Genomic DNA, 22,333 nt, shown 5'->3' with positions numbered 1-22,333 from the left:
CCCCCTTGCCCCCTCCTCCTGGCCTATCCTGGGGGTCTCCCATTCTATTGCTAAGGAAGCTTTGGATACAAAGCCGGGTCTCCTCCCATGGAGAGGGAATGGGCCTCCCTCTGACTTTGCCCTCGTACCCATCATGAGCAACCTGGCTAAGGAGAGCAAGCACAGCAGCAGCAGCCTTGAGGAGCAGGTAAGTGCAGCTGGGCGCCCCCTTGGGGAAGTGGGGCTGGGCTTGGTGCCGCTGGTGCTCGAGGGCCAGGCTGGGCATTTGACCTCTACTGCCCAGGGCTCCGGGCAGCCGGCACCACCATCCAGCCCCCCCACATGACCTGAGAGGAACGGTGAGGCTCCTCCAGTGGACCATGCCTTGGCCCTTGCCCTGGTCCCACCCCCTTCTGCCAGAGACCCTCAGATCTGTCCCACTCCTGCCCAGCCCTCCACAGGCCTCCTTGATGCAAACAATGTAGAGCTGGCCACGCCCACTCAATAGGCCACACCCACTCCACGCCCACCCAGTAGACCGCACCCACCCTGGCCACACACCGCCAGGGCAACCGCAATGCTGATGCGGCCCTCAATGAAATTGAGTTTGACACCCCTGCTCTAGAGGGCCGGGGAAAGCTCCACTTCTGGGCCTTTGCCCCCTCCCCTCGCTTTCCCCTCTGACAAGCCAGCCAGAGTCCCTTGGAGCAGGCATGTCAAACCCGCGATGTCATGTGATGTCACACGACGTATCAGAGCTTTTTCGCCATTGCCGGCAATGGGGTGGGCATGGCTCCAGTATGATGAAACCGGCCCGCAGGCCAGCAGTTTGACACCCCTGCCTTGGAAGGATGGCCCTGACGACGTTTCGACCCAGGCTCTCTAACTCCCAGCTGCTGTTTCGGCATAGTCTTCCAGGGGAGGTCTCACTCAACCAAGGGGCAGGTGGTATGTAGCAGCCAAATCTGGGCAAAAGGATCATTGGCCAGGATTTCAACCAGCCCCTCTCCCCCAGGAGGACTTCTGTGGCCCTCGATGCAGAGGTCTAAGCCCCTTCCCCAATTAGCCTACAGTCTCCCTGAAAATTTCATTCTTCTGTTATTTTTGCCTTTGTTGAAAACCTTTGTACAGCTGCCCCACCCTACAAACAACATTCTGGGAAGTTTATACAGAACACACAAGAGTATATAGGCCTAAAGGAAACATAATAAAAGCATAAAAGGGAATAAAAAAGAGATGACACCTGTTTCCTTTAGACCACAGTCTACCCAGTGCTTGGGAGACCAGGCAGGTCATGTGTGCCCTCTGGAAGATTAAAAAGGGGAGGGGGCTGCTGGATGTCCACATTGTTTATTAAATAGTTACAATTGTAAAATTGGAAATTAATAAAATATTTCCAAAAGAAATAATCTGTCAATAAAGATTATAAAATATATTAAGGCTGTGCAAGGTCAATCACATCAATATATTACAGGCTGTGCAAGATAATCACCTCAATAGATGCAAAATATACTTGCCCTCGGTGTCATTTTGTGATAAGTAAGAAGCAATACATCAATACATGAATGAAAATGCTTCATCATTATAGACCAATAGATGCAAATCTTGGTCCAAATAAAAAGCAATACATGAACAAAAATGGTTCATGAATATAAATACACACATAGATACAAAATGTACTCGCTGTCTTATATCTTCTATATAAGAAGCAATACATCAATACATATAATAAAATACATTGCACGGGTCTGACCCACTGCGTCACTGTGTCATATTGGAATTCAACATAATATGTACACAAGCAATAGAACAAAATCAAACTAGTTTCTTAGATTTTAAAAGAGCTGATTTCAACAAACTTAAAGAGAGCTTGGGAAAGATTTCACGGACGAAAATCTTCAAGGGGAAAATAAGAACCTTGGGAAACTCTGAACAATGTGATTATAAAAGCCCAGTCCAACATAACACCACTGAAAAAAGAGAGATTAGAAATAAGAAATTAAAGAAGCCCATATGGTTGCATAAAGAATTCTCTGATAAGCTGAAAGACAAAAACAAGGAAACTATTGGAGGATTGGAAAAGAGTTGAAGTGGTTCCCATTGTCAAAAAAGGGGAAAAAAACAGATCATGCCAAAAGAATCTTATTTCGTTCTTTGACAAAGCCACTAAATTAGTTGACCAGAGAAATGCTGTGGACATAGTATACTTAGACTTCAACAAGGCATTTGACAAAGTAGACCACAACCTACTTCTTGGTAAGCTAGAAAAATGTGGGATAGACAGATGTTGAGACTTTAGGAAAAGTACAGAGAAGAGCAACTAAGATGATTAAAGGCTTAGAGACTAAAACATATGAAGAACAGTTGCAATATTTGGGTTTGGCTAGTCTAGAGAAAAGAAGGAGTGGGGGGGGGGAGGGAACACGATAGCAGTATTCCAGTATTTGACAGGCTGCCACAAAGAGGAGAGGGTCAATTTATTTTCCAAAGCACCTGAAGGCAGGACAAGAATCAATGCATGGAAAATAATCAAGGAGAAAAGCAACCTAGAACTAAGGAAAAACTTCCTGACGGTGAGAACAATTAATCCACAGAACGGCTTGCCTTCAGAAATTGTGGGTGCTTCATCACTGGAGGCTCTTTAGAAGAGACTGGATGCCATTTGTTTGAAAAGGTAAAGCTTACAAGATATGGGAGACCTTGACCCTCATCAATAACATTCTTACACTTAAAAGCATTCCTGAGCTACTTGTTACCGGCATCTTGTCCTTCAGTATTGCTATCTCTATACGCTAAATAATAAACAATAACTATATCAATATATGAATTAAGATCATAAATTAAAATACATTGAGCTCAGCAGATTTTCGGTCCTGCGCATAGCACAGCAGTTGAGGGATTCGGGACTCCGTGCCCTCCAGCTGAGTTTCTTCCTGTTAGGGGACCCTAAAAGGACCAGAAGCTGCCCCGGAGAGGTGGCAATCAAGGAAGGAAGTCCCGGGGACCTCAGAGAGATGGCGGTCCACCCGATCAGTCCAGGAGAAGCTTCCAGAAACCAACAGGAGAAAGGCTAGCCTAACTTCACAGTCTAGCCCAAGCTGCAAGCAACCGAAGTCAAACAGTGTGCTTGAATCTGGATAAGAAAATCGATTTTCTCTATCCTACCTATCAATTTTCCTGAAGGGGAGAAAAAAATTCCCAAGGAAAAAAAACTCCAAAAATGAGAGGGGTTGCCCCACCCTTTTGCTAACAGAAGCTGCAAATTGAACCAGGAGGTCTAAAATTTGAAAAATGAACCAGTGCTGACACCTACTAGTGGATGAGGATTATGACAGCTATGGTAGAAAGCCACCTGAAGAGACTAGAAGCATTTGAAATGTGGATTTACAGGCGGCTATTACGTATAAGCTGGATTGACAAGATCAGAAATGAGATGATAAGCTGCCTGGGCAAGCCAAGGGAAATCATCAAAACAATTAAAAAACGGAAATTAGAATATTTCGGACATGTGATGCGACACCCAGAAAAATATGACATATTCCATTTAATCCTCCAGGGAAAAATTGATGGCAAACGAGATCCAGGCAGAAGAAGAACATCATGGCTTCAAAATCTTAGGGACTGGTTTGGACAAAACTCAGCAGCACTTTTTCATGCAGTTGCTGATAAAAACATGATCGCCAACATGATCGCCAACGTCCAATAACGGATATGGCACAAGAAGAAGAAGAATGGCTTGCATATAGAACTTGGAAAATCTGGGAAAAAATTAATCTCTACTTGTGACCTTCAAAGCTTTAACAACAGAGAACAGCTGTGACAAAAAAAGAAAATAATCTGGGCTGTAGATAAAGTTACAACTTTAGGGAACAAAAAAAGTTCTTTTTTGAACTCTCTGGATTACAAGTATATAGTCAACTTAGATATCAAAGCTATTTCCAGAGGGAAAAAAAATCTGGATTCTTGGTCATCATGGAAAATCAGAGATTTATAGAAAGAACCTATCAAGAAAAAATAAATACTTTTCAAGAGGAGACATATGATACGTTGCAACTAATTCAAATAACAATGACTTCGAACCACAAAGAAATCCAAAATAACTTTGAAAATATAAACCAACTCATCTTCAATTCAATTTTATATCCAAAAAAATCCCAGGAAAATATAACAGAGAAGGAACAGATAAAACAGACAACTGAGCATAAATTTGAGGATAGAGATTTAAAGATGGAACTCTACAAAACAAAGAAGTATGATTTAATCCAAGTGGGGAAAAAAATTACAAGAAATACTGGACTTGGAAAAGACAACCTATATTTCAACACTACAAAATAAACTTGAGGATAAGAAAAAAAGACTGGATAAAACAGACTGCAGGGATGCCAGGGAAAACACTAGAACTGGAGAGATAAAAAATAACAAGAGAAGCAGAGAGAAAAAGAGAAAAGATTCTCAATAAAAAATGAGTGGGCAAATGCCTCTAATAAAGATACTGTACTTAACTTGCTTTTTACATCTACAGTAACGTCTATAAGAATAAGGGTGTCCATCCCAAAATCTTCAGAGAAAAGCAAAGTAAGTCCGGTTGCCTCCTGGAAAAGCACTTGTGGGACAACCAGAACCTGGATGACTGAGAATCCCCCTGGACGTTCAGGGTCACCCACCTTCCAAACGGACCTAAAAGTTGGACTTGGAAAAAGCATCCACGAGGCCATAGAAAAGACGTCAGGGGGAGAAGGAATTAGGATGAGACCCAATCGCTAATAAATAAAATATAATCACAAAACTCTTCAGCGTCCTAAATGTAAACTAATAACAAGAATAATTCTGCACTCATCAACAACAGAAATATTCCACCTTCCGAGAGTCCAAGATACTGGAAGAGAGAGCCTCCCCATCCTCCTACAGTTTATCTGACCGTCCTCACTGCCTCCCCTGCTACTGGTTTGAGGGTGGACTGGAGAGACAGCTCCAACTGCCCGGATCATGTTTGCCATCTTTTCGGCATCCGTTGCTTCCATTCTCCGCTGGGCAAGTTTGAAACAAGGCCTCCAGGAGCCCTCTGGGGCCTCCCTCCTCCGTAGGATGTCTGGTGCTGCAGAGCAAGAAAATGGTGGACGTCAGCACCCTGGTCTGTATGGAGAGGCCTTTTGCCTCCTCTCCTTGACTCCCTCTTCCCCCCACAGCAACCCACAGGAAGCACGGGGGGGGGGAGAAGCCAAACGGGAGAAAGGCTTGCAATTCTCATCCACAGAGACCGCCCCTCTCTGGAGAAGGTAATTCTCGGGGGGGGGGAGTGTTCCTCACTTCTCCCCTTAGAGTTCCTTTCCCGTTATTCTTCCAGTTCATCCTCATCAAGCATTTTTTTTCCCCTGGATGTCCCCTCCTGTGTTTCTCCAGCCCCCAATCTCTTTCCCTCCCTCCCCGCCCGTCCTCCTTGGAGAGACATCCCCCGTTTTCCCAGGGTTCCCAATAGTTTCTTCCATTTTTCACATTCCGCCCTCAGAGCTGGTGGGTTGGAGAGGCTGAGCTGGCCTGGATGTTTCCTGGAGAGCAGCTGATCAGAGGGTTCCAGGCAGGAAGGGCTGAGCCCCATAGGAACCCCGGGTAGCCCATCGTCTCTCCAGGGCTACCTTGGAAAGACCTTTCCTCACCCAAGCAAGGCAGATAGTCTTGTCTCCCAGATATTTTCCAAGCCTGGGATTTAGTCTCTTAAATGGACATCAGGTGACCGAGGCTGGAGCATCAGCTGTGATTGAATCTCATCTTCTGTGCCATAAATCGGGGGAGAAGGAGCCATTTCTGGAGAAACATGATCAGGGGAAGTTGTCGCTGTTGGATGGAAAAGTTTCCAGCCTGAGAGAAGGCAAAAAGGAGAGAGAGCTAGTTTATTTCCTGCCTGGGATAGAGAAGGACTCAGGCTGAAGACCTCCAGGAAGCTCAGATGGTAATAACTATACCAGTGGTTCTCAACCTTTTTAATGCCGCGACCCCCAAACGGTCATAAGTCGAGGACTACTCAACCGGTCGTAAGTCAAGGACTACTCAACTGGTGCAGCACTGTTTGCAGAAGGGGACTTTTGGCGGGCTCAGCAGGGCAGAGACAGCCTGGACAATTCCTATTGGCTTTTGAAAGCCAATAGAATTTGACTCTATTCAAGAGAGTCTATTCTATTGGCTTTCAAAAGCCAATAGAATAAAAGGGAGTAGCACAGCTAAGGAAAAGGGGGAAAAAATGGCGGACTGCATTGTTTGGAGACCCCCATGAAATGGTCGTTCGACCCCAAATGGGGTCCCGACCCACAGGTTGAGAACCACTGAACTACACAGACACAAGAAGCAAGAGAGAGATAGAGAGAGGGAGGGAGAGGGAAAGAGAGAGGGAAAGAGAGTAAGAGTGAGTGAGAGTGAGAGAGAGAGGGAGAGGGAGGGAGGGAGAGAGAGAGGGAGGGAAGGAGAGGGAGAGAGGGAAAAAGAGGGAAAGAGTGAGAGTGAGAGAGTGAGAGAGAGAGAGAGAGAGAGAGAGAGAGAGAGAGAGAGAGAGAGAGAATGTTTCTCAAGAGGCTGAGTTAAAATCCAGCCAGTTATACCACCTGGGCTTCCCTACACACACACACACACACACACATCAATCCAGATATCCCTTCCTCTGTCCCCTTCCCAATTTCCCACATCCAGCCTCCTCCTCATCTCTCTTGTTCCGAGTGGCAACGGACCAAACAGGGGCTTCTTCCACCCCCTGGACCTTTGACCCCAGGTGTGATTCCAAGCAGGGACAGAGGACATGGCTCCCTCCCTCCACGGGCCCCACCTTCTCTCAAGAGCTTCCCTGAAGGTCCCTCTTGCCAAATGAAGTGATCCACACGGAGCTTCTTCAGGGCCGGGATGATGGATTTTCTAGTGCTTCCCAGATCATTTAAGCCAGGGACTTTTCTTGGACACCTGAGCCCTGAGTCTTGCCACTGTGCCCACTGAGGCGAAAGAAACTTCTTCCCAGACAAAAGGAAGGCGGAACATTTTGGGATTGGCAGGACATGGAAAGATGGCTGCATGTCTTCTTCCTTCCTTCCTGATCCATGTTCAAAATGCTGTTTGTGGGGGGCGGGGGCTCGTGTGGGTCACGGCTCAAACTCTCCAGGAGGCACTTGTGCTTAGGATGGGAGGGGGGGCCTCAGTGGATGTGTTTCACTTACCTCTCAAGAGGAGAATCCCAAGTCCCAAGATCAGGGCGGCCCCAATTCCCACTAGAATCTTCCACTGTCTTCTGGCTAAAGAAGGAGAAACGTGGTTTTGATTAGACCAGTGGTTCTCAACCTTTTTAATGCCGTGACCCCCCAACCGGTCATAAGTTGAGGACTACTCAACCGGTCGTAAGTCAAGGACTACTCAACTGGTGCAGCACCGTTTGCAGAATGAGACTTTTGGCGGGCTCAGCAGGGCAGAGACAGCCTGGGCAATTCCTATTGGCTTTTGAAAGCCAATAGAATTAGACTCTACTCAAGAGAGTCTATTCTATTGGCTTTCAAAAGCCAATAGAATAAAAGGGAGTAGCACAGCTAAGGAAAAGGGGGAAAAAATGGCGGACTGTGTTGTTTGGCAACCCCCGTGAAATGGTCGTTCGACCCCAAATGGGGTCCCGACCCACAGGTTGAGAACCACTGGATTAGACAGAGGCGGAGTTCCCGGAAGATGCTGAACAATGGAAGCCTTTCCCAACCTTCACTGGCTTCCAGGAAGTCCCCCCAGCTGAAGGAAGCCCCTCCCCTCCAAGGCTGCAGAGGGAGGAGCCAATGGCCTCGAAGGACACAACCAATTATGCATCATGTCACACCATCTCCTATATTATGTCTCATTTCTTCATACTTTTGCTGTAAAGTCACTACTTCTAACTCCCCTGATAGGAATCACTTCTCTTGTATCACTTAATGTAGGACTATATTCCCTGCTCTCCACCTGAAAACATGGTGCAGAAGAAAATTACTGCCCTTCCACATACTATTTCAAACATTGGTGAAAAATCTACTTCTCCATGTCACAATCCCATGAGCCTCTCACCTATTTCCTCCTCCAAAGCCAAGACCAGGGGCTCCTGAAAGCCCTGGTGCTCCAGGCGACACCGAAAACGGTCCCTCTCCTTCGGGTTGATCTCAATGCTGAGCCAGACATAATAGGTCCCATCCGAGTTGGGGGCCACGTTCCTAGGGAGGGTCTCGTACTGGCAGACCTCCCCGTCCCTGGTCCAGGTGGCCTGGATCTGCTTGGGGTAGAAGCCAAAGGCCTGGCAGATGAGGACCTCCAGGCGGTCATCCACCTTCTTGCGGGTCACCTTCCCCACTGGGGGCTCTGCAGAAACAGCAACAACACAATTCCCAGGATTTTGAGAGTTTCTGGTAAGGTGATTTACATAGCAAGACCTCCTTGGGCCATCCTCTCCCTCCGCTCCCTCTCCTTGCCTCAACCTGTGGGAGCCCCTAAAGTGGGGCATTGGGGTTCTTTAGATTAAGCTTTGAAAGGGATGCTTTGAATTTGGGGTAATGTTCTCACATTGGCCAAAGTATTCCCCAATTTGTTGGATTGATTCAATTTTAAGCCCCCAAATCGAATTTGTTCAAGTTGTTCAGATGGAAATCAGGAACAGGCTGATCATTTCCTCCCTTCAGCATGAATTTCTAGCTCAGGTTTTTTTAAGTACTTATTTTGGAGGGCACTGAAGATTATTTTTCTTCTGTAACGTGATATCGGATACTTCCTGACCTTTTCCCGTCAATATTTTAAAAGGTGCCTTGGCTGTTTAGGGGAGAAACAATACGGGGAAACGGAAACATGCTGAACAGAGACCCCCTTTGCCACTCACCGATCCTCTGCAGAGACTCAGTCCTGTAGGACAGGTATCTCTGCAGCCACTCAATGCAGGGCTCCTCCAGGAAGTCTTTATTGCTCTGGGACCATCCTGGGTCATCCTCCCACTTTTCCTTGAGCTTCTGGGCCTTGGGCTGAGCTGGCACCCAAGTGAGGGTCTCCTTGTCGAAGCTGATGAAGTCCATCCCGTCGTAGCCATAGCGGAAAAACCCTCCTTGGCTCCTGTCTTCCATGATTTCACAGCCCAAAACCACCTGCCAGGTGTGAAGCCCTGAAGGAGAGGCAGAGGGGGTGGGTGTGAATGAAAAGGGTCAAGGATTCCTCTCCCTAGACAGCCCGAGAGTCTTCCCCCCTTCCCACCTGGGGAGAGAAATCAGATTTCTCCTTCCCCTCTTTATCACACAAGGAGAAACATCTTTTACTTCAATTAACCCTGTTTGGCTGTTTGTCAGGCCATGAAGAATTTCTAGGTGAGGAAGAAAAACAGGTGTGTGTGTATTTCTGTGTGTGTGTTTTTGCAGGAAAGAAAATCTCAAGTCCCCTGCAACCATTGGAGGCCAAAGGTGGCCCTGCCCCTGCTCACCTCCAGCAGGGTGGTCCAGTTTTGTTAACTTCTCCAGGTCAGCCCTGAAGACCCACTCAGGGGACAGAAAGTTCTCCTTGTCCCCCTCCTCCATCCAGGGCACCAGAGGCTCCATCTTCCTGGTGAGGCTGTCAAAGCGAGCAGTGGATTGGTCATCCAAGTAGCTCCTAATGAAGAACTGGGACCGCCCCTGGTTGGGCTCTGGCAGATGCAGGTAGAAGTATCTCAGGGAGTGTGAGGGAGAGCCTGGAGAGGGAGGAGGGAGAGAAGAAGAATTGGGGGGGGGGTCTTCACTGCAACTTCATCCCCTCCAACATCTTATTGTCACACAGCCCCTCCCAACAAGGGGGTCACCCCATCTGGCTAAGATACTCCTGCACCTCCTCTGGGCCCTCCAGGTTCCCAGGCTGCTGTTTGTAGGCCCGACCTGCATGGCGACCCCAGACCATCCTTGGGAAGAGCCAGGGCGGCCCTGTTTGCATGGAAGTTGACAAGCAAGTCGAAGACCTTGAAAGCTCCCCATAGATCAGTGTTTCCCAAACTTGACAATTTTAAGGCATGAGGACTTCAACTCCCAGAATTCCACAGCCAGCAACGCTGGCTGTGGAATTCTGGGAGTTGAAGTCCACATGCCTTAAAATTGTCAAGTTCGGGAAACACTGCCATAGATAGGAGAAACCTTTCCAAGCAAGGACAAAGGCTGGAGCAGGAAGTGTGGAAGTTAAGCACGAAGCTAAAAAATAAGGCCGCGCGGAGGGCTGAACTCTTGAAACGACTTTCACTTTCACTCTCTGTTCCCTACAACGGGAGCTGATTACAGATCCGTCACTGAAGATTTGAAACGAGGCTGGCTGAGGCGCGAGAGAAGGAAGGTTTTTTTTTTTTCCTTCTGGGAAAAAGAGTTTGGGATTGGGGGGGGGGGGGATGAGGGAGAGAAAGACCCGGCCCAGGACAGGCGCCCCCTCCCCGTCGCACACTCACCGCACAAAGCCCCGAGCACGAGGGACCCCAACGCAACTCCCAGGAGCAAGAGGGGCGCCCGGGGCAGCGGCATCGGCCTCCAAGCAGGCGCCCCCCCCCCGTCCGCTCGGGAAAAAGTCGCCAAGGCGTCGTACACGGTCCGGATCCCGTCCTCACGCCGGAAGCTGAAGCCAGAAGCCTGGAGCCTGAAGTGAAAACAGAAACTCCCTTTTGTCCCCGCCCCTTTCCTCCCTCCCTCCCCTCCCTTCTCTTCCTCGCTCCCTTCCCTCCCCTTTCCTCCCTCCCTTTTCCTCCCTTTCTCCTTTCCTCCCCTCCCTGCCCCCCTTTCCTCCCTCCCTCCTTCCCTTCCGTCCCCTTCCCCCTTTCCTCCCTCCCTCCCTCCTCTTCCCCTTTCCTCCCTTCCTCCTTCCCTCCCCTCCCCTTCCCTTTCCTCCCTCCCTCCTTCCCTTCACTCCCCTTCCCCCTTTCCTCCCTCCCTCCCTCCCGTCCCCACCCCTTCCTCCCCTTCCCTTCCCTCCCCTTTCCTCCCTTCCTCCTTCCCTTCCCTCCCCTTCCCCCCTTTCCTCCCTCCCTCCCTCCTCTCCTGCTCCCCTTTCTCCCTTCCTCCTTCCCCTCCCCTCCCCCTTCCCTTCCTCCCTCGCCTCCTTCCCTTCACTTCCCTTCCCCCTTTCCTCCCTCCCTCCCTCCCGTCCCCACCCCTTCCCCCTTCCCTTCCCTCCCCTTTCCTCCTTTCCTCCGTCCCTTCCCTCCCCTTCCCCCCTTTCCTCCCTCCCTCCCTCCCGTCCCCACCCCTTCCTCCTTCCCTTCCCTCCCCTTTCCTCCCTTCTTCCTTCCCTTCCCTCCCCACTCCTTCCCTTCCCTCCCCTTCCCCCTTTCCTCCCTCCCTCCCTCCTTCTCTTCCCCTTTCCTCCCTTCCTCCTTCCCTCCCCTCCCCTTCCCTTTCCTCCCTTCCTCCTTCCCTTCCCTCCCCTTCCCCCCTTTCCTCCCTTCTTCCTTCCCTTCCCTCCCCTTCCCTCCCCTTCCCCCTTTCCTCCCTCCCCCCTCCTTCTCTTCCCCTTTCCTCCCTTCCTTCTTCCCTCCCCTCCCCTTCCCTTTCCCCCCTTCCTCCTTCCCTTCACTCCCTTTCCCCCCTTTCCTCCCTCCCTCCCTCCCGTCCCCACCCCTTCCTCCCCTCCCCTTCCCTCCCCTTTCCTCCCTTCTTCCTTCCCTTCCCTCCCCACCCCTTCCTCCTTCCCTTCCCTCCCCTTCCCCCCTTTCCTCCCTCCCTCCCTCCCGTCCCCACCCCTTCCTCCTTCCCTTCCCTCCCCTTTCCTCCCTTCTTCCTTCCCTTCCCTCCCCACTCCTTCCTCCTTCCCTTCCCTCCCCTTCCCCCTTTCCTCCCTCCCCCCCTCCTTCTCTTCCCCTTTCCTCCCTTCCTTCTTCCCTCCCCTCCCCTTCCCTTTCCTCCCCATTCCTCCTTCTTCCTCCCTCCCGCTTCCCCCCTTTCCTCCCTTCTTCCTCCCTTAGCCATCCCCACCCCTTTCCTCCTTCCCTTCCCTCCCCTTCACCCTTCCTCCCTCCCCCCCCTCCTTCTCTCCCCTTCCTCCCTTCTTCTTCCCTCCTCCTCCCCTTTTCCCTTCCCCCTTCCTCCTTCCCTTCCACTCCCTTTCCCCCCTTTCCTCCCTCCCGCCCTCCTGTCCCACCCCTTCCTCCCCTTCCCTTCCCTCCCCTTTCCTCCCTTCCTCCTTCCCTTCCCTCTCCTTCCCCCCTTTCCTCCCTCCCTCCCTTCTTCTCTTCCCTTCCCCTTTCCTCCCTTCCTCCTTCCCTTCCCTCCCCACTCCTTCCTCCTTCCCCTCCCCTTTCCTCCCTCCCTCCCTCCTTCTCTTCCCCTTTCCTCCCTTCCTCCTTCCCTTCCCTCCCCACTCCTTCCTCCTTCCCCTCCCCTTTCCTCCCTCCCTCCTTCCCTTCCCTTCCCCTTTCCTCCTTCCCTCCCCTCTCCTTCCCCTTCCCTTTCCTCCCTTCCTACTTCCCACCCCTCCCCTTCCCATCCCTCCCCTCCCTTTCCCCCTTCCCCATCCCCTTCCCCTCTTAGAGTCTTCTGTTCTTTCCTTTTCCTGTTTGGGACATTTATAAAGAGCCCGATGTTGGGAAAGATGGAAGGGCAAAGGAGAAGGGGAGGGATGAGATGGTTAGTTTCATTGATGCCATTCAAGTCATTGCACAACATGAATTTGGGAGAGAATGGAGGACGGGGGGAGGGAGCTGGCATGCTGTGGTCAGGTTTTATGGACTGAACAACATCCCAGCAGGGGAGGGAAAATGGATCTTAACCGCCCTCTTTCTTTCAATTGGCCTTTTTTGTGATCAGGGGCGATGGGATGGAGTATGGAGTATGGAATATGGAGTATAGAACAATTATTGGCCAAGTGTGAGTGGACACACAAGGAATTTGTCTTTGGGGCTAAAGCTCTCAGTGAACATCCAAACAAGAAAGTAGGATACCAATAGGAGAAGGTAATAGGAAAGATCTCATGAAGATCTTTCATGGAGGGGGGAAGGGTGTTTTCTTTTCTCTACACTTAAATAGGAGCCAACCGTGTGCTGCAGCTGCCAAAAAGGCCAACACAGTGCTAGGCTGCATTAACAGAGGGGTAGAATCAAGATCACATGAAGTGTTAATACCACTTTACAATGCCTTGGTAAGGCCACACTTGGAATACTGCATCCAGTTTTCATCACCACGATGTAAAGAAGATGTTGAGACTCTAGAAAGAGTACAGAGAAGAGCAAGAAAGATGATTAGGGGACTGGAAGCTAAAACATATAAGGAACGGTTGCTGGAATTGGGTATGTCTAATTTAATGAAGAGAAGAACAAGGGGGGACATGATAGCAATGTTCCAGTATCTCAGGGGCTGCCCCAAAGGAGAGGGAGTCAAGCTATTTTCCAAAGCACCTGAAGGCAGGACAAGAAGCAACGGATGGAAACTAACTAAAGAGAGAAGAACCTAGAACTAAGAAGAAATTTCCTGACAGTTAGAACAATTAACCAGTGGAACAACCTGCCTCCAGAAGCGGTGAATGCTCCAACACTGGAAGTTTTTAAGAAGAGACTGGACAGCCATTTGTCCAAAATGGTGTAGGGTTTCCTGCCTGAGCAGGGGGTTGGACTAGATGACCTCCAAGGTCCCTTCCAACTTTACTACTACTACTACTACTAATTATTATCCTCATCAAGGAACTTTTTTTCTGGAACCCCCCCCATTTTTCTCTAGCCCCCAATCTCGTGGGCGAATGCCGAGCCTCCACTTCTACCCCAGATCTTCCAAACTATGTGACGGGCAAGTAGAGACATGGTGGACCAGCCATGCTCTTCCCCCAGGGAATGCATCCAGGTGGAAGTGGGCAACGGGGGGGGGGGGAGCTGGGACAGAAGAGATGGGACTACTCAGTCCATCTCTCCTTCCTCAGGTGCTCAATCACGTTCTGACAACCATTTGCTTGAAACTATATAGGGTTTCCTGCTTGAGCAGGGGGTTGGGCTAGACCTCCAAGGTCTTTTCCAACTCTGTGATCCTATTCTGTTCTGTCCTTTGGCAGAAGCCAGGCTGGCAAAAAGGCCTGCACAGTCAGGTGCTGAGAAAGGTCGCTGTGTCCCCTCCAGGATCACCAAGGTGTCCTCCTTGACCTGAGGGCCAGAACCACCAAGGCAACATCAAAGTGGGCAGAGGTTGGTGACGCTTTGAAGCTGCCTTCGACTCCGGTGGTTTGCAGGCCCGGGTGCCAATTCCTCAGGTGCTGCCAGGACCCGGACAGTCTGGGCAACCCAGAGTGAACTCCCCCTCAGCCCAGGAATCACATTTCCCACCTCAGCCTAACACACAGGATTTTTGTGGGGAAAAATAAGAATAAATGCTTTCTACAACCGGAGACATTGCAGAGTGCTTGGGGGGGAAGGGGGCGCAGACCCCTAAGAAAAGGCTGCTGCTTTCTTTGATGCCCCCCTCAGAGCATGGAGCCTTGGGGAAAGTCAGGGGGCTGGGCCGGAAAGGGCTTTGGAAGGGAATCCCCCCTTCCCTGGCTCAGAACCAGGACTGGAGGACTCCTCCGCGGCCTTCATCCCCGGGGCTAGCTGGCCCCTGCCTGAGAGGTCCTCTCTTTCCACACTTGCTGGTTTGCAGAGCTGCCATTTCCCCTGGCTGTTTCCAGGAAAAGGTGGGGAGAGAATAAGTCAGTGGTGGTGAACCTATGGCACGTGTGCCAGAGGCGGCACTCAGACCCTCTCTGTGGGCACGCGTGCCGCTACCCCAGCCCCACCTCTCCCCGCAGCCACCTCCTCACCAGCAGCCCCCCTGGAGGAGAGTTGCCCCCAGGCTCAGCATGCGCGGAGTAGCACAGTCAAGAACATGGCAGTTAGGCAGCAGGGACAAGACTCCACCCTCATGCCCCTTCACCTGCAGATGCTGCTGAAGGGCACGGGTAGAGTGCGTGGCTGCCATGCGCTGCAGGGCTGCCTGAGGGATCTGCTGTAGTGGAGGTGGTGGGTGGCCCTGCGGGCCGGCGGGGTATGAGTGGAGCGGAGGGTGGCAGGGCATTTTTGGGGCGCTTGGCCTCTAAAAGGTTTGCCATCACTGGAATAGGTCTTTCTAGGCACCTGGGAGTCTCATCCTGGGGCATTCTGGGAGTTGACGTCCACACGACTGAATGTTGCCAAGGTTGAGAAGCAGGGCTCTAGGCCAGAGGTCCCCAACCGTTTGGGCACCAGGGACCGGTTCCGTGGAGAGAGGTTTTCCTGTGGATTGGAGGGGTCGTGGTTTCATGTGCTGCCTGCATCTTGCGGATGGGGCTTTGCTTGTTTGTTGCTGGCATCACGCTGCCCGGTACTGGTCCACAGACTGGAGCTTGGGGACCCCTGCTCTAGGCAGTCTCCCAGGGCAGCCCCAGGCACAATCAGCAGATTAAGCTTTGAGTGGATTTTCAAGCCCAAATCCTGTTTTCAAATTCCTTTTTTTCCAAGTCTCACGCTTGAATGATAAGCAACAATCCAGCGTGACATAAATAAATACATAATATTCAAAGGAAAGAAAAAAGAAACGGAATGTGCTTTAAAAAAAAAAGGCAAAATACAACAATGAAGACTATAATATCATTTTAGAAGTAAATATTTACAACTCTATACATAGTATCTGGTGGAATTATTACTCAAGTACATATACTGTATATTTCTAACACATTTATACAACTCTCAGTTTTTAGCCCTGTAGGAGGGCAATTCGGAAATAAACCTCCGTTTGGTTATCAGTGACAGACCGATACAGAACTTTTATTATACATATTAGAAAACTACATGACATTCCTTTTCGACATCATCGCCATTGAAATTGAGGCCTTTGTCATAACGTCTTACAAAGTTTGAAATTCCTTAGGAATCGTCACTTGGTGCCAAATCTGGGCTATGGGGGTGCTCAAAAACATCCCAACCGAACTGCTTCAAGGGTTCTTGGCTGTGTCTAGCGGTGTGCGGGTGAGCGTTGTGCGATAATGGCACACCGGAGGTCAGCAGGCCCCGATGCTTGTTATGGATGGCTCGTCTGAGTTTTCGTAATGTTTCACAGTAGACTTCTGAATTGATGGTCCAATCGCTCTCCATGAACCCAAGAACTTTTGAGGCTGTTCCGTTGGGATGTTTTTGATCACTGCCCCCCCATAGCCCAGATTTAACGCCAAGCGACAACTTCCTAAGGAATTTCAAACCTGTAAGACGTTATGACAAGGGCCTCATTTTGAATGGCGATGATGTTGAAAAGTCATGTCATGTTGTACGTTTCTAATATGTCTAAACAAAAGTTCTGTATCTGCGAGTGTCTGTCACTGATAACCAAATGGAGGTTTATTTCCGAATTGCCCTCGTATTTTGTAAAAATGAGTTCACATTTCATTATGTTTGTCCATACAAGTCAACCTGTGCAGGCAATCTGCTCATAGGTGGTCAGTCCAATCAGGCCCCCAATCCATCTTCTGTGCTTCTTGGATGAGAAGCTAAACATTTTCAAGCAAAAAAACAAACCAAGAAAGTCCAGTTGCCTTTTAAAAAAACCTTTTGGGACCACCTTGACCTGGATGATTGGGAATCTCCACAGACATCCTGGGTCAACATGCTCCTCAGGCCCTCAATGGGCTCTGGATGTCCTCCTTGTGGAAGGATGCTATGGGGAGGGAAAAGGGACATTGGCCAGGGTGGGACTTTCCTAACCTCTTGGAAGAAGTCCCTCATCTGGTGCCAGTGGTGGGATTCAAATAAGTGAACAACCAGTTCTCTGCATGGATGCCACTTCCAGAAGTCCATTCTGGGCCTGGGGAACAAAAAATTAGCTACCGGTTCTGCCAAAGTGGTGCGAACTGGCTGAATCCCACTACTGTCTGGTGCCCCTTTCCATTGCAGTTAACTTCTAGAAAGTTGCTAACCACGGCTCTTCTCAGAAGTTCTGGAGAGGAACACCTGCGCCGTCTCTCCGTCCGTTGCCCTTTCATCTCTATTTAGGAGCCTCTCTTGGCAGTTTCAGGCTTTGAGGTTGGTGCAGCACCAACAGATGTGAAATTGTGCCGGTGTGTAAGTCAGGGGGAAAGAATTACAATGACCCAGAGAGTGTATGAAGCAAAGGACATGAAGACGCCCCTCCGCCAGGTTTGGGAATGACAAAGCTAAAGAGAGCCATCCTTAATGGCTGAACTGAACTAGCTGTTGCCTCCCCAACCAACAGAACAGAACAGGTTGGGGTGACTGCCAAGGAAAATCACGGGGCAGTGGATGTGTTCCTTGTCTCAAAAGGAGGGGATTGGCAGATAATAATAATAATAGTAGTAAAGTTGGAAGGGATCTCGGAGGTCATCTAGTCCAACCCCCTGCTCAGACAGGAAACCCTACACCATTTCGGACAAGTGGCTGTCCAGTCTCTTCTTAAAAACTTCCAGTGTTGGAGCATTTACTGCTTCTGGAGGCAGGCTGTTCCACTGATTAATTGTTCTCACTGTCAGGAAGTTTCTCCTTAGTTCTAGTTTGCTTCTCTCCTTGATTAGTTTCCACCCATTGCTTCTTGTCCTGCCTTCAGGTGCTTTGGAGAATAGCTTAATTCCCTCTTCTTTATGGCAGCCCCTGAGATATTGGAACACTGCTATCATGTCCCCCCTTGTCCTTCTCTTCGTTAAACTAGACATACCCAATTCTAGCAACCGTTTCTTATATGTTTTAGCCTCCAGTCCCCTAATCATCTTTGTTGCTCTTCTCTGTACTCTTTCTAGAGTCTCAACATCTTTTTTACATCGTGGTGACCAAAACTGGATGCAGTATTCCAAGTGTGGCCTTACCCAGGCATTGAAGAGTGGTATTAATACTTCACGTGATCTTGATTCTATCCCTCTGTTAATGCAGCCTAGCACTGTGTTGGCCTTTTTGGCAGCTGCAGCACACTGCTGGCTCATATTTAAGTGATTGTCTACTAGGACTCCGAGGTCCCTCTCACAGCTACTACTATTGAGCATGGTGCCACCTATGCTTTACTTGTGCATTTGGTTTTTCTTGCCTAAATGTAGAACCTTGCTTTTTTCACCATTGAATTTCATTTTGTTAGTTAGTGCCCAGTGTTCAAGTCTGTCCAGATCCTTCTGTATCTGAAGCCTGTCTTCTGGAGTGTTGGCTATTCCTGCCAGCTTGGTGTCATCTGCAAATTTGATGAGTTCCCCATCTATCCCTTCATCCAAATCGTTGATGAAGATGTTGAAGAGTACTGAGCCCAGAACAGAGCCCTGGGGCACCCCACTACACACTTCCCTCCATATAGATGCAGTTCCATTGAGGACCACTCGCTGAGTACGGCCGGTCAGCCAGCTACGGATCCATCTGGTGGTGGTTCTGTCTACCCCACATTTTTCATGCAATATTAGAATTCAACATTATAGAAGCACAAGCAATAGAACACAGTCAAACTAGAGTCTTGGACTTCAAGAGAGCTAATTTCAATAAACTTAGAGAGGGCTTGGGAAGGATTCCATGGATGAGAATCCTCAAGGGGAAAACAAGTCAAGAAGCTTGGGAAATTTTGAAAAATGAGATAATAAAAGCACAGTCTAGCACAATACCAACAAAGAGGAAAAACAACAGCTCTCAAAAGAAACCAGCATGGCTACATAAAGAACTCTCTGACAAATTGACAAATTCTCCCCTCCTGCTGTGGGATCCTTGGTGTTCTCTGACTTGGTAGTTTTCTTGCAGATGTTTCAGTATCAAACTAGGTAACATCATCCGTGCTAGAAGAGAGAGGAACTTGCTCTCATTTTTATGTACTAGTGGTTTGCCCTGTCAGTGTTGGAGGGGGTGTTCTTGGAGGTCCCTGGATTGTTTACTGTTAGCTTGTCTGTACTGGTAATTGCTCGATTGGGAGGTTGTTTACCGGATTGTTGGTCTTGTGTTATTCTTGATGTTAATTTTTGCTCATATAGGTGTTGATTGCTAATTAAGAGACATTTTGATATTCTTGTTTCTTTTGGGGGTTTTGGACTGTAGATGTTGTTTATCTCTGTGTGCCTGTCGATGGCCACTTTGTCTAAGTGGCAGGCCTCCAGGAATTCTCTGGCAATTTTTGGATTTGGCTTGATCTAAGGATGCTCACAGATTCCCAGTGGAAGGTATGGTTGTGTCTATCCACTTAGTGTGAAATGAAGGGGTTTTCATCATGTCTTCTGACTGCTAGTTGGTGTTCATGGATGCATTTTGCTGGTTCCTTCCTGTTTATCCTACATAGTGCTGTAATAGTCCAGTGTGTGTTGTAGATAACTCCGTTTTTTTCTTCTGGAGCTGCTGGATGTTTTGGTTTTGGACAGCTTTTGATGGTTTAGAATTAGGGCTGGTCTTCGCCTGGAGTTGTCCCTCCCATTCACTTTTATATTTTTGAGGCAACTTTACTTCTCGCCTGCGCAATGACGACACAATGATTTCTGGATCACTTTGTGTCCTTTGCAATCCACAGGATGGCTTCTGCTTCAGGGAGAGAGAAAAAATGAAGGAAGTCAACACCTCCTTTTGCATGGTGTGTATGTGTTTCTTTTCTCCTCCCCTCAGCTCTCTCCTCCCCCCACTGGAAGCTCAGCAGGCATGAGGAGAAGCAGTCAAAGAGGAAGGAAGGACCCACCCCACTTTGCATCTTAAGAAGACAGAACTCTTGGAATAATTCTTCCAACAGGCATCCTTTATTAAGAGAAAATGGTTGCAGGTGTTCTAGACAGGATTTGGGGTCCAAGCTCTCCCATTCAAGGTTTTAAGGGGTTCCCCAGTAGCCCCACCCAATCACCCCCTTCTTCCAGCGATAGTCTCAGGCATTACGCTCCCACCCCCTTTTCCTTACTGCCGGCTGGATGGAGACTTCAGAGAGAACTACATGAAAGATAATAGCCTCATTCTTATGGTTAGTCCTTTTGGCGATATCCACATTCAGTCTCTTTGAAGTGTACTGAAGGAAGTGAGGGCCATAAAGCCCCTTTGTTCACCCCCTTCCCTTCACCGTATGGCAGAATCCAGGGAAGGCAGAAATGGAGTTTTCTATAGTTGATAACTAGAGATGAAATATAATTGGATTCTGACAAACGCATTCAGTCTTAGCTCCACAAGGCCGTCTAGAAACAGCGAGGAACCAGCCCCTGCCATGTCGGCCTCTCCCCCTGGGTGCATGCTGGGGAGGTGTCACCCTTTGTGAGGAATGAAGAAATGCACCATGCCTTGGTGCTTGCCCCGGTCCCACCCGCTTCTGCCAGAGACCCTCAGATCTGTCCCACTCCTGCCCAGGCCCCCATAGGCACCCTTGACGCAAAGGATGTAGAGCTGGCCATGCCCACCCAGTAGGCCACACGCATTCCATCCACTCCCACCCAGTAGGCCACACCCACCCTGGCTGCACCCACCTGTCCCCCCCCCCGAGCACAACCACAATGCTGATGCGGCCCTCAATGAAATTCAGTTGGACACCCCAGATGTAGCACAACGGGGTAACTGTGGCCATTGAATCTATTGGTGTGATTAGCCACTGGTTGACCTGGGACAGTCCAGTTTAATATATTTTAATTTATATATTGAGAGACCATCTCTAGTTAATATATCAAGATATTTATTGCTTATTTAATACATAGAGACTACAGTGGCAAGATACCTTGTATCTACTGATGAGGTCATCCATTGGTTGATTTGGGTTAGATCCACTGGTTGATCTGCTTTGGATCCACTGGTTGATCTGCAATAAATGAAAGTCAGACCATCGGCCTTCCTGCCCAAGCATGCCTGTCCATTAAGGTGACGGAGGAGATGCTGATACCTAAGTGGCTGAGGGATGCTTTCGGTGTAGGGATGCTATTGATCAGGATAAGGTTCCCCCATACCTTATAAGCTCTAGCTGAACTTTAGCTGTTACTATGACTACTGAAGACGTACAGTATTAATGATATTGTTCTTAATGATTGGCGTATGTGTGTGTTCATGACTGGTTCATGGCAAAGTATGTTTCTCCAACTTGTATTAAAAGTGGGGTCCACTGTGGAGCAGGGACGTCCCATTTTGGAATTTGCTTCTTTAGGAATAAAAGTTTTACACCTTTCCGCCTACCAAGTCTGGTTGTTGGGCTTGCACACCAGGGAAAGAAAGTCCCAGTTTTCCCAAGGTATCCCTGGAGCTTTTATGGTACAAAAATATGGCCAAAGATCTTTAAAAACAATTGTTTTTTTTTATTGAAAAGTTTTATAAAAATTACAGCATACACTCCAAAGCCCACCCACCCTAAACCCCCCCTCTCCCTCCCCCACTTCCCAGAACTGAGTACAGGGTTACAAATATAATAATCAAACTCTAACTAACATTAACCAACTATTTAAATAACCAAGTCCATAATGCGCTTTAACTCCCCTTTAACATAGGTATAAACAAATTAAAAATAAATATAATAATATAAACAAGGCGATATTATTAAACAATACAATATCCAAATTGTTAAACAATACTAATACTAAAAATAATAATAAAACTAATAAAAATTCTACTATAATAAACTATTAATAATAATAATACTCTAAAATTTACTCATAAAGTAGATGGAACTTTTTAGTCCCATATTTATTCTGAATATAATCTATCTATCTTCTCCAGACCGAAATGTATCTTTCTTGTGAATGATCCTTCAAGTAAGCAGAAATTTTCGCCATTTCTGCTAAATTTGACACTTTAAGTGTCCATTCTTTTATAATAGGCAAACAATCCTTCTTCCAATATTGCCCTACCAGTAACCTTGCAGCTGTTATCAAATTCAACATCAAGTTAATTTCTTTAGCATCACAATTTACAATAACACCCAATAAAAATAATTGTGGATTAAACTTTATCTTTCGCCTAAAAAATCTTTTGAATGTTCCACCAAATCTTAATAAAAACAATTGTTTAAGGAGCAATTGGAGAAAAGGATGTGCAGAGCACCAGTTTCCTGAGGAAGGAAGATTTCCGTTAAGAAAGACCACTTATTTAAAAGAGAAAATGTTAAAGAATCATCTAACAAACATCTAGACGTGTTTTGCACAGAGAGGAAACTGTTATGCTGTAATACACCTGTCAGTACTCAACTAGAGGGGACAATGCATATATTTGTGGCTTTGTTTTTGGTCTGTTTTTAATGCAGTTTTCTAAAAAAAATGCTTTGACTAGTTTTGTTCTCTTCCAAAATCTTTTAATAATAATAATAAATAATAATAATAATAATAATAAAGTTGGATGGGATCTTGGAGGTCATCTTGTCTAACCCCTTACTCAGGCAGGTAACCCTATACCATTTCGGACAAATGGCTGTCCAGTCTCTTCTTGAAAACTTCCAGTGTTGGAGCATTCACCACTTCTGGAGGCAGGTGGTTCCACTGGCTAATTGTTCTA

At 48.2% G+C, this 22,333-nt stretch overlaps 1 protein-coding gene across 1 annotated transcript; it reads right to left on the bottom strand.

Moving 5' to 3' along the window:
• Positions 1–4,145: 4,145 nt before the first annotated feature.
• On the bottom strand, positions 4,146–10,611 carry LOC120303095 (zinc-alpha-2-glycoprotein-like). The gene is made up of 7 exons (XM_039332264.1): positions 10,403–10,611; positions 9,422–9,667; positions 8,834–9,109; positions 8,035–8,322; positions 7,173–7,247; positions 5,634–5,835; positions 4,146–5,074 (listed from the first exon to the last, which is right to left on the bottom strand). The coding sequence occupies exons 1-6, from the start codon at positions 10,473–10,475 to the stop codon at positions 5,684–5,686; spliced, it is 1,110 nt and encodes a 369-aa protein (XP_039188198.1). The 5' UTR covers positions 10,476–10,611; the 3' UTR covers positions 4,146–5,074; positions 5,634–5,683.
• Positions 10,612–22,333: the final 11,722 nt, after the last annotated feature.

The sequence above is a fragment of the Crotalus tigris genome, unplaced genomic scaffold (assembly GCF_016545835.1).
Source record: "Crotalus tigris isolate CLP2741 ecotype Arizona unplaced genomic scaffold, ASM1654583v1 scf7180000024460.1087499, whole genome shotgun sequence".
NCBI lineage: Eukaryota > Metazoa > Chordata > Lepidosauria > Squamata > Viperidae > Crotalus > Crotalus tigris.
Note: the sequence above shows the minus strand (reverse complement) of the source record. Positions and strands in the feature narration are given on the sequence as shown.

What these genes read in the sequence shown, in the direction of transcription:
- LOC120303095 (XM_039332264.1), bottom strand. Translation starts at nt 10,475, where the DNA reads ATGCCGCTGCCCCGGGCGCCCCTCTTGCTCCTGGGAGTTGCGTTGGGG. An exon ending in GGCTTTGGAGGAGGAAATAG is followed by an intron (nt 7,248 to 8,034) that starts GTGAGAGGCTCA and finishes CTCCTTCTTTAG; the next exon opens with CCAGAAGACAGTGGAAGATT. An exon ending in TGGGATTCTCCTCTTGAGAG is followed by an intron (nt 5,836 to 7,172) that starts GTAAGTGAAACA and finishes GCCTTCTCTCAG; the next exon opens with GCTGGAAACTTTTCCATCCA.